At 36.4% G+C, this 12,954-nt stretch overlaps 2 protein-coding genes across 2 annotated transcripts; both read right to left on the minus strand.

Annotated features, from left to right (window-relative positions):
• Positions 1 to 388: 388 nt before the first annotated feature.
• Positions 389 to 2,989, minus strand: pglyrp5 (peptidoglycan recognition protein 5). The gene is made up of 4 exons (XM_079874134.1): positions 2,696 to 2,989; positions 2,414 to 2,609; positions 1,150 to 1,268; positions 389 to 954 (listed from the first exon to the last, which is right to left on the minus strand). The coding sequence occupies exons 1-4, from the start codon at positions 2,736 to 2,738 to the stop codon at positions 770 to 772; spliced, it is 543 nt and encodes a 180-aa protein (XP_079730260.1). The 5' UTR covers positions 2,739 to 2,989; the 3' UTR covers positions 389 to 769.
• A 4,723-nt stretch (positions 2,990 to 7,712) lies between these two features.
• Positions 7,713 to 12,317, minus strand: polr2i (RNA polymerase II subunit I). Its single transcript, XM_079874135.1, has 6 exons — positions 12,164 to 12,317; positions 12,006 to 12,060; positions 11,651 to 11,724; positions 9,776 to 9,850; positions 9,641 to 9,692; positions 7,713 to 9,432 (listed from the first exon to the last, which is right to left on the minus strand). Exons 1-6 carry the CDS (start codon positions 12,223 to 12,225, stop codon positions 9,370 to 9,372), a joined length of 381 nt encoding a protein of 126 aa, XP_079730261.1. The 5' UTR covers positions 12,226 to 12,317; the 3' UTR covers positions 7,713 to 9,369.
• Between the last annotated feature and the right edge of the window lie 637 nt (positions 12,318 to 12,954).

Here is a 12,954-nt window from a genome sequence, read left to right on the forward strand (position 1 = left end):
TTTAAATGATAAAGACAATATTATATAATGGGACCAAGTTACAGTAAATAATACAAGTAGTAAACAACAGATAAAGTAAAATAATTACATATTTGTCTAAGTATTGCATAATAAGAAGTGCATAGAAAGACTACATACAAGTAGGGCAAACAAATAAAAGTTTAGTGATAAAAACCGACACAATGACATTAAAACTTCGCTTTTGCTTTTTGGCAGAAATAAAAAATCCTTATCAATGCATGAGCTCACAAGTACATCTCTTTTAGCCTTTAAAATGTATTTGCATATACATTGTTTACATTTAGCCAGAGTACTAAATTATTGCACGTCACTGTACAGTCCATTTTAATTTTGTGTGTGTGTGTGTGTGTGTGTGTGCAGATAAATTAAAACATACCATAATCATGATTTTGTAGCTTTCAAGTAGTCTAGTCAAGAAAAAAATAATTTTAATCAGTAAAATATATCATAAAACCATAAAGGAATGCTAATAGGATTTGTAGGATTGACCAGAGGAATCCTCTTAACATGGATCTTACTGGATCTTCAGAATTTTCTGAATTTATTTTCTCTTCAGTAGGATCATGTTTGACGACTCTTCATTATGTCGTTCAGAATTGGTTCCAAACTGGTTGTGATAGAATTTATATGTATCCATTATTTCTCACAAGAGACTTTCACAAGGCACACACAAATAAACCTATCATACACTTTCACATTCACACAGTCCTACATACACTACAGGGGTTTAATGCAACTTGCGCAGTCATCATTGGTTTCGTAATTGGTCTCTTAGTTTTGGCAGCACAGCGTATAAATGTTCGCCCGGACACTCAGTCTTTGCCACGTCTCTATGTCCCACAAGCACAAAATTAGGGCGCACATGACCGTGAAGCACTCCAAAGTGCAGTAGTCTCAGCAGAGCAGACAGTGATGCAGAACTGGGCAAATCATCTACAGACAAATAGAAAATACAACATATCTTCTTTGTGATGTGTGAACTGTGGTTCAGTACTTCATTACTATCAAATTCTTATGCATGTTGATTTCTCTTTCCATTTACAAAACCACTAAATATCACAATAGTGTAAACAGACAATAAATATAAGATGAAAATGAATGTAATAATAGAGGTGGTCGTGTTCTCACCATTGAAGTTACCCATGAAGGCGATGCCAACAGAATATAAGTTGTGTTCCTTTGCATGGGCCCCTACAATCCCCCATCCTCGCCCTTCATACACCACCCCATCTCCAGAGATCAGAAAGCTGGAGGAACACAGAATTGATAATTAACGTATAGACTAGAGGCAGTCCGGTTATGTCAGCAGAATTGAAACGGGACAAAACATGCCTTTTTATAGAGAGATGAAAATATGTGATTATAAAAAAACAGGACAGTCATAAGGCTCTACAGGGCACCTTTTTGTTTTATGGTTTTCTTGTCACATGACTAAAAATGGCTTCCTGCATATAGGTTACACCTCCCTGACTTAGATTTGGTGAAAATTAATTAATAATAATTAATAATAAATACAGAATTTATGTCTATTAATTCTTCTTCTTTTTTTTTTTTTTAAATTCGAGAGAGTTATTCCAGTAACATTAAAATAACGTTTGTTTAAAGTTAATAATGTTGGCACAAAAACATTATTTACACATTGTTCATGGAACTTTTTTTTCTGAAACATTTTAGTTGGACGCTATCTAATTTTTTTTTTTTTTTTTTTTTTTTTTTATGTTATTTGTTTCAGAATGTTCAGAGAACATTCAAACGTACCATAATGTTTGCAAAATGGTCAGATGGAATGTTCTTTTACCGTTCTAGGCTATAACACGTTTTAAAACGATTAAAAAACTGGACGTTTTGAACATTCATGCAACATTTCATAACTTAATGGGAACGTTAGCAAAACGTTCTTGGAATATATTTTTGTTAGCTGGGTGATATAACCAGACAGTTAGGCTACACCGGCACCAAGACATTTTAGTTGCACTTTATTTTACAGTAGGCTACGTGCACTTACAAGTAATTAGACTAGGCTATACCTTAAAGCTGCCCACTATGGTAAGTAAGTAGGCTACATGGGGAACAGGGCTGTAAAATAAAGTGAGAATAAAATAAAAAATAATTCAGAAAATTAATCGTGTTGTTCATCATAGAAAACGTCCTACAGTTTTCTTTTGTTTGTTTTAGTTTAAATCGCATTTAAATTGTCTGAACGGGGCAAAAAAGAGTCACGTCATTGATCCATACCATGCTAAATTTATTCATGAATCCATGGAATTACCATTTGACGTCCAAACAAAGTTTATACAAGCCTAGTTCTGCAAAACAATTACAAACATTTGTATTTATTAGATACGTAATAAACGTGTGGTCAGAAGTTAAATGTAGTGTTCTAACATCTTACTTATAACCGATATCGTCGAAGCTCCTCTCCTGCATGTGCATGCGCTGGATGTGCGCGAGCTGAGAGACGCTATCGCGCGGACGCGAGCAGTACCGGAGCGCCGTGTGGTGAACGATCACATTCTGCGCGGGACTCTTCATCGCTGTCCTGTCTCGAGGATCCACTGCGTTCCAAGCACGACGACACACTACAGCCGCTGCGAAACAACAGTGTGGTCAGATCAAAATGCTAGAAATTACATATAAATAGCGTGCGCGATCGCTTGTGGATGATTGCTCTCACCCGAGTTCAAGTCCACGGTTTCTCCAGGTGTGTGTCCGTCCATATCAGCGACAAACTTTTCTTTCAACAGCCGGCGAATGTAGGCTACATGACTTGCAAACTGACAAGTTTATTAGCTTTGACTGACAGGGAGGTACAAACGTGTTGTTGATACTTCCGCGTACTTTCCTGTCTCGTGCAAAACATTCTGTTCGCGAGTCCTGCAACAACATGAAGAAATTAGCCTATGCTGCACGGGCTTTTTATAGATCTATGGAAATGCCGCTATGAAAGAATGGTGATATTTTCCATTGCAAAAATAACAGAAGTGCATTGCAGCTTGGCATGAAAAGAGTTACACTTGCATATACACAGCAATTACACAATCTCTGAACATGGTGAGAACAAGTCAAACCTTGTGATTATCCTCTTTTTAATTATAACTTCATTTAGCCTGACCCCAAAAGTGTGAATTCCCTTGTATTAGATTTAAAGGGATAATTCATCCAAAATGTCATATTTTGCTAACCCTCGTGAAAATAAAATAATATAAATAATATATATATATATATGTTTTGTCAGCTCAACTTAGAAAATATATAGCCTACTTCATGTGGTAACATCTAAAATAACTGGTTTTGTTGAAATGAATAAATTATTTAAGATTACTGATTAATCAACCAACCTGAAAAAAACAATCCAGGAAGCATAACTGTCAGTTGATATAATCTGATTTCTCCAGCAAAGCAAAATTACTTAGTTTTTCTCAATTGCTAAAACACTAAAACTCATTGGCTGAACAAAGTTCTCAGTTGCCTGAACTCATTTAGCTAATTCTGCAGTCTGATGTCAATAACTTAAACCATTTCACATGGTAAAACACAATTTGCAGATCTCACTTAGACTTTTCAGCAAAACTCTAAACACATTACCATTCTCAAAACACATTCTGCACTCTAATGCACATGTCATCCATACTGGTAAACACAAGTGGCAACAGTCAAATACAAATAAAGAACAGATGTCATTGATTGAACACAAGCACTCAAAACTGATTTAACCTGTTTCAAATGATGTGACACAACCAATATAAGCCAGTTCAGAGAACAAACAGGTTGTTGATGGTGGGAAGGAGAAAGTCTGAGAATGGATAGAAGAAACAATGTGAGAGGACAAGGACGAGTGCGTATGCGAGGTTCGGCGACGAGGAGGAGGAGGAGGAGGAGGAGGAGGAGGAGGAGGAGGGGGGGGGGGCAAGGAAGAGGAGGAGGAGGAGGAGGGGGGGGGGGGGCAAGGAAGAGGAAGAGGAGGAGGAGGAGGAGGAGGAGGGCAAGAAAGAGGAGGAGGAGGAGGAGGGCAAGAAAGAGGAAGAGGGGGAGGAGGGCAAGAAAGGAGGAGGGACAATATTGCTTGTGATGTTGATGAAGTGCTCTGGCCTGGCGTGACCCAGCCCAAAGACAAGAAGAAACACATTGATCACATGTTTACTCCTTTGATTTTTGCCCCTGTTTTTACATTGCATTGTAGGCTGTATACTGTACAATGAACAAATTGTATGGCCCTGAACATTGTGCTTTCCATTTGTTAACAATACTGACTGCTCAATAGATTTTGACTGGTTGCAGGTTCAAATCAACAAAGAACAAGAATTACAGTAGAGACAAAGGACAAGTTTGTGAGATTCAGGGTACAGGGTAAAAATTGCAAAGAGCAAAGCAGAGTAGTCATTTCTGATCAATTTTGAGCTACTATGATAGAACATGTTTTCGTTCATCAAAAGACAATGACGGAAAAATAGGACATTTGTTTTGAGATTAAAAATGTACTTCTCCCTGAGAACTATATGTTTTGAACAATGTGTTTTCTATTTTTTTTGGTGTATTGTTTACTGACTGATTGATAGTGTATATCATTTTGATCACTTTGTTTAGGATTTGAGGCAGTGTTTGATTTTGAACACGGGTAAAACTGTTTTGAGGCGAAAGTTTCATTTTGCAAAAGGAGTCACAGATTTTGTAAATAGTGCTTGAAGATGAGGTTTAATGTTTTCAGAAAATGGAGCAAGGTTTCAGAAATTGTGTTTTAGCAATTGAGAAAAACTGTAATAACTTTGGTATAATCTTTTTTTGTTTTATATGATGAAAGTCCTTTTTCACCTTGATGTAAATACACTCAAAAATGTATTTCTTAATTTAAGAATTTTTACCCGCAACTTAATTTAGTTCTTTCAAAATAAATCAGTTTAGTTTGGTCAACACAATTTATTTGCTTTAGGTCGAATTAATTTAAAGCCTTAATCTTTAAGCCAGTAGTGTTATCCATCATTATACAGTAAATAATGAACTGGTAAGAATTGAAATATAAGTACTGATACTGGTATAGAACTTTGAGTGTCCACAGGTGCTACTCTTCAGCACAATGGTAGCCACAAAATTCAATAACAGAAACGCCTCTAAATGTCCAACATAACATTAACATTAACTACCAACATTTTTCCCATTCCTAAAAAACACATAAAATAACACTTGATCCCCAAATTTACTCTCCCAGTGCATACCCTTGCAGCATGCTGGGAAGTACAGAGCCACTGCCCAGTTAGTTTCACTCAAATGAATTAAATATACTTCGCTTTTAAATATATTGGGTGGATTGAACACAATAAATTAAGTTGTGACGAAATGTTAAATTGTGTTACTTTAGCTTATTTTAATTAAACTGAACAAGAGGCAAAAACATTTTTTTGAGTGTATATTTGTTTTATAACATCAATTGTGATTTTCACTTTGACGCAACGTGTAATAACCACAAATCACAATTTCACATTGAAGCAAAATCCGCCGTTCAGCAAGGAGCAGCCAAACGCTAACCTTTCTTCTTCTTTGTACTTCAGAACAGAATGTCATGTAGCTGACACGAGTCACGACTATACTGCCCTCAAGAGGTCTGGTGCAGTCGTAGTGCGCATGTGTCAAATATGTTCATCCTGAGCTTTATTGGAAATTGTATATTGGGTCAGTGTAACTCAATTAAGTTAAAACAACATTCCCTTTTATGTTACCTAAACCTGATTGAATTAGGTAACCACAACACATTCTTATTTTATAGGTTGAATCAGGTAGAAATACCTCCTTAAAGCAACCACTGTGTAATTTTTTAAGTTGATTCCCTGCAAAAAACACGATTAGTGAAAAATATGATTAGGGTAAAATGATTTAATTTAAACGATTGTATTAATTAATGTGTAATTACTTATACCAACAAATCAAGTATTCTCGTAAGCGTAGAATCTGCCATTTAGAATACATACGAGCAAGTCGCTCGAATGGCGGCAGCCATGTTGTGATGTTGTCTTGAAAATACATTAGCCAAAGAGGGACATACCTGGAAATACAAGTGTGACAAATGCGAGGGGGAGATTTTAGTCGCGACTGCCGGCAGATTTGAAATAATACGGCCACCGTAGGAGTTAAAACGCCCTCGGAATGGGAGGGGCTGGAAAGTAATATTCAGTTGGTAGTCATAAACAATTTCACCGCTAGATGGGAGAAAATCCTACACAGTGTAGCTTTAAAGCAACCACTGCACATTCACTTTTTACATCTTTCTTCTGCGGAACACAAAAAAAAAGTAGTTTGAAAAATGTTGGTAACCAAACAGTTTTAGTTACCATAGACACCATTGTATGATATACAAAGTTGTAGACTGACAGCCACAGAGCACAGCAGATAAACAGCTGCAGCCTTTTACAGTACCTCCTGAACCAAAACAACAAGCTTATGCTGCTTTCACACCATGTCGTAACCGTAATTACAAGATGGCAACCCGTGCATTTTCTATGTCAACACTCAACGCTGAAATTAATCTGCAGCAGTCAGGTGGTACAAGTAAGAGCTCTGTAAGTTGTTTACCTTCATTATTATTGTAATATTATGTGGTTTGAGACATGAGGTAATTTAACACTGTTTCTTGTGACACTTTGCAGACTCTGCTATGTGCGTTCATGTGTTTTGAAGGAGGAGTGGTTTTGGAGACGCTCTGAAAGGAGCAGAGTGAAGCGCATGATTCACGTCTCAGAGCGGCTCAGTTCACAGTAAATGCTGCGAGCTCCATCACTGCATGTGAGTTTAACGTGCATTTTTGACTACTCCTGTGTATCAAGTTGCAAACTTGTTTTTTACATTGATGTTATATTTGTAGCAACTTTGCACTTTGAGCTATATTCTTGAGTATTGTGTGTATGTTGGATCAGGGCTGGACTGGTTGCCGGCACTGCCATTTTTTTACATAGTTTACAAAATAAAACAATACTCTTTGAAATCATAATTGTATTGCATTACGTTTTTTTTAAACACCAAATCTTGATTACATTCTTGATTAACATTTATTCAGGTATTTGTAATATGCAGTGCCATAGTTTAAAAAAAAAAAAAAAAATGTAAGTGTAGCCAACTACTTCTACAGAAGTGTAATTTGATCTTAACTACTTTATAACTTATTAGTAGCTAGTCAAACTAGTTTCAGAGTAGCTTCCCCAACACTGGAAGGGAGGGTGGGATCTAATGCTTTCAAATCTAGCTTGCGTGTGAAACGTGCCACCCTGAAACACTGAGATGTGCAGCTTGTATGTAAAAGAACACTCAAATATTAATTAAATCACAGCCTATGTGATTTGATAATCGCACTGAACCATATCACAATTTAGGTTTTATTCAGATTTATTTCTACTCTAAACCACCATGGAATAAACGGTATCTGTTATCAAAATCTCTGAAGTTTAAAGGGGTCCTATCATGCTTTTCCACTTTTTTAACTTTAGTTAGTGTGTAATGTTGCTGTTTGAGCAGATCTGCAAAAAAGATCTGCAAGGTTACAAGGCTCAGTCTATATTTTAACAAAATCCCCTTTTCAACAACTACTGTACAACGAACGGCTCGTTTTGACTACAACGCGATTTTTCCAGATCTTATGAAGTCATAATGTTACTCATTTAAATAATCCCCGCCCACGGAATACGCAAAAAAGGGGACGAGGCCTGGTTGAGCTGCATTAGAGTTCAAATTTATTTTAAACACTGTTCCTGAACATTATAATCCCAACATTTATCTGTGTGCTGCACATTTTATGGAGAACAGCTTGTTTTTTTTTTTATACTTTCTTTTTATTGTTTTTCTTTAAACATTATACAGGGGGGTAGGGGGTAACAAAAAAAAAAAAAAAAAACATAGAAAAAAAAAAAAAAAAAAAGGAATGAAAAAGAACATGTTGGATCACCATGTTTCTACAGTTTGATCCTTTCTCAATGTCAATGTGATGGTCTTTGTTCTGTCGAATTTATGTATTCAGTCCATTTCTCCCACTTTTGGCAGTATTGATCCTCTTGAGTCCTTATTCTGTAGGTCAGTTGCTCCATAATATGTAATTCGTCCATAACTGTCATCCAATCATCCTGTAATGGTGGGTCAATCTTGTACCATTTTCTTGTAATTGCCTTTTTACAGGCTGCTAACATAATTTTCAATATGTATCTATCTTCTTTCAACACATTTCCCGTAATGACACCAAGATATAATAATGTACAGGACTTGGGTACAGCATAACCCAGAACTTTGCCTATAACTAAGTGAACATCTTCCCAAAATTTTGCGATCTTAGGACAGAGCCAGAACACATGCGAATGATTCACGTTCACATCTCCACAGCTTCTCCAACATGGTTGTGGTAATGAAGTATGTTTATTCCTAATTTTGGGTGTTATAAAAAATCTAATTAAATTTTTCCAGCAATGTAATCTCCAGACACGCGATGAAGAGAACAGCTTGTTTTGTTGCTATTGTAAGATGGTTCACCTCTCCTTAAAAAAAATAACCATGGTTTTGTGGTCGATTACTGTTTGTAATACCTTAGTTTTCTGACAAATAACATCTATAATGTATATTGTATCCAATGTATAAGAAATTTACAAAATACATATCACTCAAATGTCCTGTGAAATCCATGCTAGCTAAGTCTGTGCATGAAATCTCGTGCGTTAACATAGTCAGGGTCTGAATCTGGTTCGAATTGGTTTGAAATTGATGCCATCATTGATATGTCTAGCGCAGAACTTGCAGTTATGGAGAGACGGGACATTTCCCAAACACGCGCTAACCAGTGCCAATCACAACACACTGGGACAGCTAACCAATCACAGCACATTTCAGATTTCGAAGGAAGGGCTTCAACGAAATCAGCATGTTCGAGCCAGACTGGAAATGCATTTTTTGAACATTCAAGCATGAAAACACCCCAAAAACAAAATCAAGACTTTGTAAAAGGGCATAATAGGATCCCTATAAAACTAGTACTTTAAAAAAAATAAAAACTCAACTCAGTTTTTGTAATCTTTTATTACAAACCTTCAAAAAATACAGTGTGAAATATTAAAATGAGAAACTATAAAGATCCTTGAGGGAAGAAAAGTCTCGGACTTCATGCTGGTGTTAGTGCACCAGTCTCACGCTCAGAGGGAAAATTTAAAAATAAACACTAGTTTATTCACAAATGCATCAGTGACCTACAGTTGGGTCACTGACCAGATATGTCCGCTCCACATCATATGTCCCCTAACCTGAGAAATAACGTGTAGGAATGGAGCAGTGGTGAGACGGGGCCGAAGAGCACGTCCTCATCTTTTGACATTCATAGCTTTATCCTTCTCATTCAGTCCATCTGTGGCCGCAGTGTGGGGCGGTGCAGACATAGTAAAGCCTCATGGCGTCCTGCATTCAGAAAATCAAAACGCACCTCTTAAGTTTCAGTTTTTTTAGTAGGTAGGTATCATGTAATATTGCTGTAATTACAATTAACAGAGCTATTTATATTACTTATAGTCTGTTTAAAAACACCAAAATATAAGCATTTTTAAACTTAATTCCAGTCACAAAATCTGTCACGTGGATTCAATGTATAATCTGCATGAAAGATTACCTCAGCCTTCATGCTATGAGACTGGAAGAACACCGCCTCCTTGTGGCCACACCTAAAAAAAAAAATCATTTTAAAATGGCCATCATATCATATTATTAATATACATGTACATCACAAAACATATTTATCACTCACTTTGGGCATGGGTGGTCCTCCGTCCGAGGCAGTGTTGGATCTTGGGCCACGTCTGCGATAATCTGAGTCAGTTCACTTGCAGAGAAGAGGGACGAGACAAGGTTAGAAGTGTCCAGAAAAATCTCTTCAGCCGATAAACATTATAGAACAACTGAATCAGAGTTAATGAGTGTGGTAGGTGGAGCATTTGTGCTTTGGATAGGCTATTTAAGTAAATATTATTCTTATTTTATCCACATTAGCTCTGAAGTCTCTGCAGTCCTAAATATGCCCGTGTGACCTGAAAAACACTGTCACAAAGCCAAAGTCATTTCACGTGCATATAGACACATTAAGTCCAGTTTAGTACAAGTGACATCTGTGCATCCTCCAGTAGCGGTGTTAACATTAAGTGGCATGGCATCCAAGTACACAAGGAAGCCATCAGCACATGTCCACATTGAGAGGCACATCCGGTTGTAGTGTCATGTGCCAGTGGAAATTAAAGAAATGGTGGCACCTCCAATATCATGCTATGTTATATAGTTTATCTGTACAAGAACCATTAGGCTTCTCCATACTGTAATGTTTTATCTGTCTTGTGTCCCATTGTAAGTATTATTACAGACTGACTTTTTAATATGTGCATACTGTAATAGGTTCATATAATTATGATTAGGGGTGGGGAGATTGATAGATACAGCATAGTATAGCGATATTTTGCGTGGGGATATTGTATCGATACACGGAAGCCAAGTATCGATATTTTCAGGTCGTGTATTTCGGTGATTAAGAGTATTGTGCATAAGTTTACCCTTTATCCTAATTCGACATGCAAATGCAAGCCGTAAAATGTGTCTAATGCTGTGAGAGGGTGAAGAAGGTTACTTAAAACAGCCTGAATCATCATTACCTGGGAGTTCACCTGTTACATACGGTCGGTGATACTGGTTATATGCTCTCTTGAAATCGAACTGTCTTACGTTTTTGTGTAGGCTATTTCACAACAAAAATAACTCCATAGCGCTATCTAGTGTCCACGTTATGCGCTGTTAATGGCTAATTTATTCATTATCCTATAACAATACAAATATGATTTAGCACAATTACATTTCATAACTGAATACGGTCACCTTCGACTTGTTGATTAGGGTTTTAGTAAGGTCATCGTTCTTTCTAAAACTGCTTAAAACAACATTTATTGTAAAAACAAATAGATTTAGATGCATGTGAAAACATTAAAATGTGCAAATATTTTTATTTGACAACTAATTTCTACCTGAAAATACAAGGAAAAATATTGAAGGAAAGGGACGAAATAAGATTGATATGAAGATGTGAAATTGACATTCAGAACTTTATCTTATTAAATAAAAATGATCTGAATAAAGTTCTATCGTGGCTTAAGTGTTGTAATAATATTGATTGGATGGTTGTGGATCTCATGTGACGTGAGTGACAGTTTGTCCCGCCCTCGGAAACACATCAGAGGAAAAAAAGTTACTGTGATTGGAGATAAGGGCATATGAATTTACAACAAAAAAAACTATGTGCACTAATAAATCATTTATAAAATACAGCAATATTCCATTAAAAAAAAAACTGTCAATTCAGTTTTCATAGTAACTTGAATGAATACTGCCACTATAGGTGTTTTTTCCACTGGATGGTACGGCTCACTTAAATAGTACCACCTATTTATAGTGTTTTCACTGCAAGACGAAGTTTGTTAGTTCGTGTCGCAAATCCAATGACGCTGGTCGTGAAGATTCTCTCTGGCCAATCAGTGATATGATGAGAAAGATGCCATGTCACTTGTTAATAATACTAATGTCAATACCTTTCGCAACTTCTCTGTAAAAAAAATTATAATAAAAAAAATAGCAAGACACTCACTCGACCTCATGGGTGATTTTGTTCACATAGATGCAGCTGTTGTCGGCTTCCTGTTGATAGTCACAGTTTCTGCACTGAAAACATACATGAACACACACTAGTAAGGGACTGTTCTGTCAGTTTGAACACTAACCCCTCTGTTAAACCTCTTTATACAGTTTTCTGTGAACACCATCAGCCTCTAAGCCTCTTCTCAAAAGTTAGCTCGATGCATTCCAAATAATTAAAAGTTAGTTATATCAAACTGTAAATATATCAATCTGAGTCAATCGACGTAAAACAAACTCACTGCTTAAACAACACTCTACCCTGGATTAAAGGTCTAACGTTATTCATGTAACAAAAAAGAACTTACCGCATAGAGCAGAATGCGGTTTTCTTTATCCTCTTTAGGATACAACATGTTATTACTGTAGAGAGAGAGAGAGAGAGAGAGAGAGAGAGATTCATATTAGAGCCGCAAACAAACACGCACATCAGATCAGCAACATGCGCAAACTCATCTAAACTCACCACTCCTGACAAAACCTGATGCCCACAAAACCAGGTTCATAATTGCCGCCTTCCAAATCCATGATAAAGTTACTGTAGCTCTGTATTAAAGTGTGCAGAGCTAATAATGAGGACAAATCCAACTCCACTCCGTAGAAATGAATGGAAATAGTTTGTGCGCATGCGTGACCTTAACTTTGTGCCGCGTGAATAAATCACAGCGACTCCTTGTGGCGGCGGACAAAACAATGCTTTATCCGGGCAGATTGTGTATTTTCTGTATAACTCATTCTGATGTGTTTTATCTTTCTCAATAATTATTGTTATTATTAGTTTTGACACTAATACCTAAAGATGTCATAACTGGCATGCATATACATCTTACAGTTGATAACTTATACAACTTAATACAGCTACTACTTCTCTCTCATTTTTCATGGAAACCCACTGTAATGAACACAATGAATGTTTATTCTGTTTCTGCATAATTCTGTAACAGGACAAAAAAAAAAAAAAACATGTTCAGAAGAACAGTTCTGAATTAGTTAAAAGATTTAAACAAAAAGTAATAAAATCAAAATTGCAATACCATTAAGAACAATCAATATAATTTTATTTAGAAGGACCTAATGGATGTTTTTAGAAAAAGTCAAGTAATCTAAGTAAGGTCTATTGGCTTAAAAGATATTGATAATTGATCATTTTGGTAGTGACAAACAGATCTGCAATATGTTAGGCGGTTTGTTACAAGACGTTTGTTATTGATTGGTTTTGCCTGTTCATTGCGGTTTATGGTATTTTACTATTTTGCA

This window comes from Squalius cephalus (assembly GCF_949319135.1).
Source record: "Squalius cephalus genome assembly, chromosome: 6".
Taxonomy (NCBI): Eukaryota; Metazoa; Chordata; class Actinopteri; order Cypriniformes; family Leuciscidae; genus Squalius; species Squalius cephalus.

Bases quoted from the DNA above. Each gene is read 5' to 3' on its own strand.
- pglyrp5 (XM_079874134.1), bottom strand. From the start codon at position 2,738: ATGGACGGACACACACCTGGAGAAACCGTGGACTTGAACTCGG. The intron at 2,610-2,695 runs GTGAGAGCAATC...GTTGTTTCGCAG, and splicing joins AACCGTGGACTTGAACTCGG to CGGCTGTAGTGTGTCGTCGT. The intron at 955-1,149 runs GTGAGAACACGA...ATTTGTCTGTAG, and splicing joins CTTCATGGGTAACTTCAATG to ATGATTTGCCCAGTTCTGCA.
- polr2i (XM_079874135.1), bottom strand. From the start codon at position 12,225: ATGGATTTGGAAGGCGGCAATTATGAACCTGGTTTTGTGGGCATCAGG. The intron at 11,725-12,005 runs GTAAGTTCTTTT...GTATGTTTTCAG, and splicing joins ACCGCATTCTGCTCTATGCG to TGCAGAAACTGTGACTATCA. The intron at 9,851-11,650 runs GTGAGTGTCTTG...CTTCTCTGCAAG, and splicing joins AAAATCACCCATGAGGTCGA to TGAACTGACTCAGATTATCG.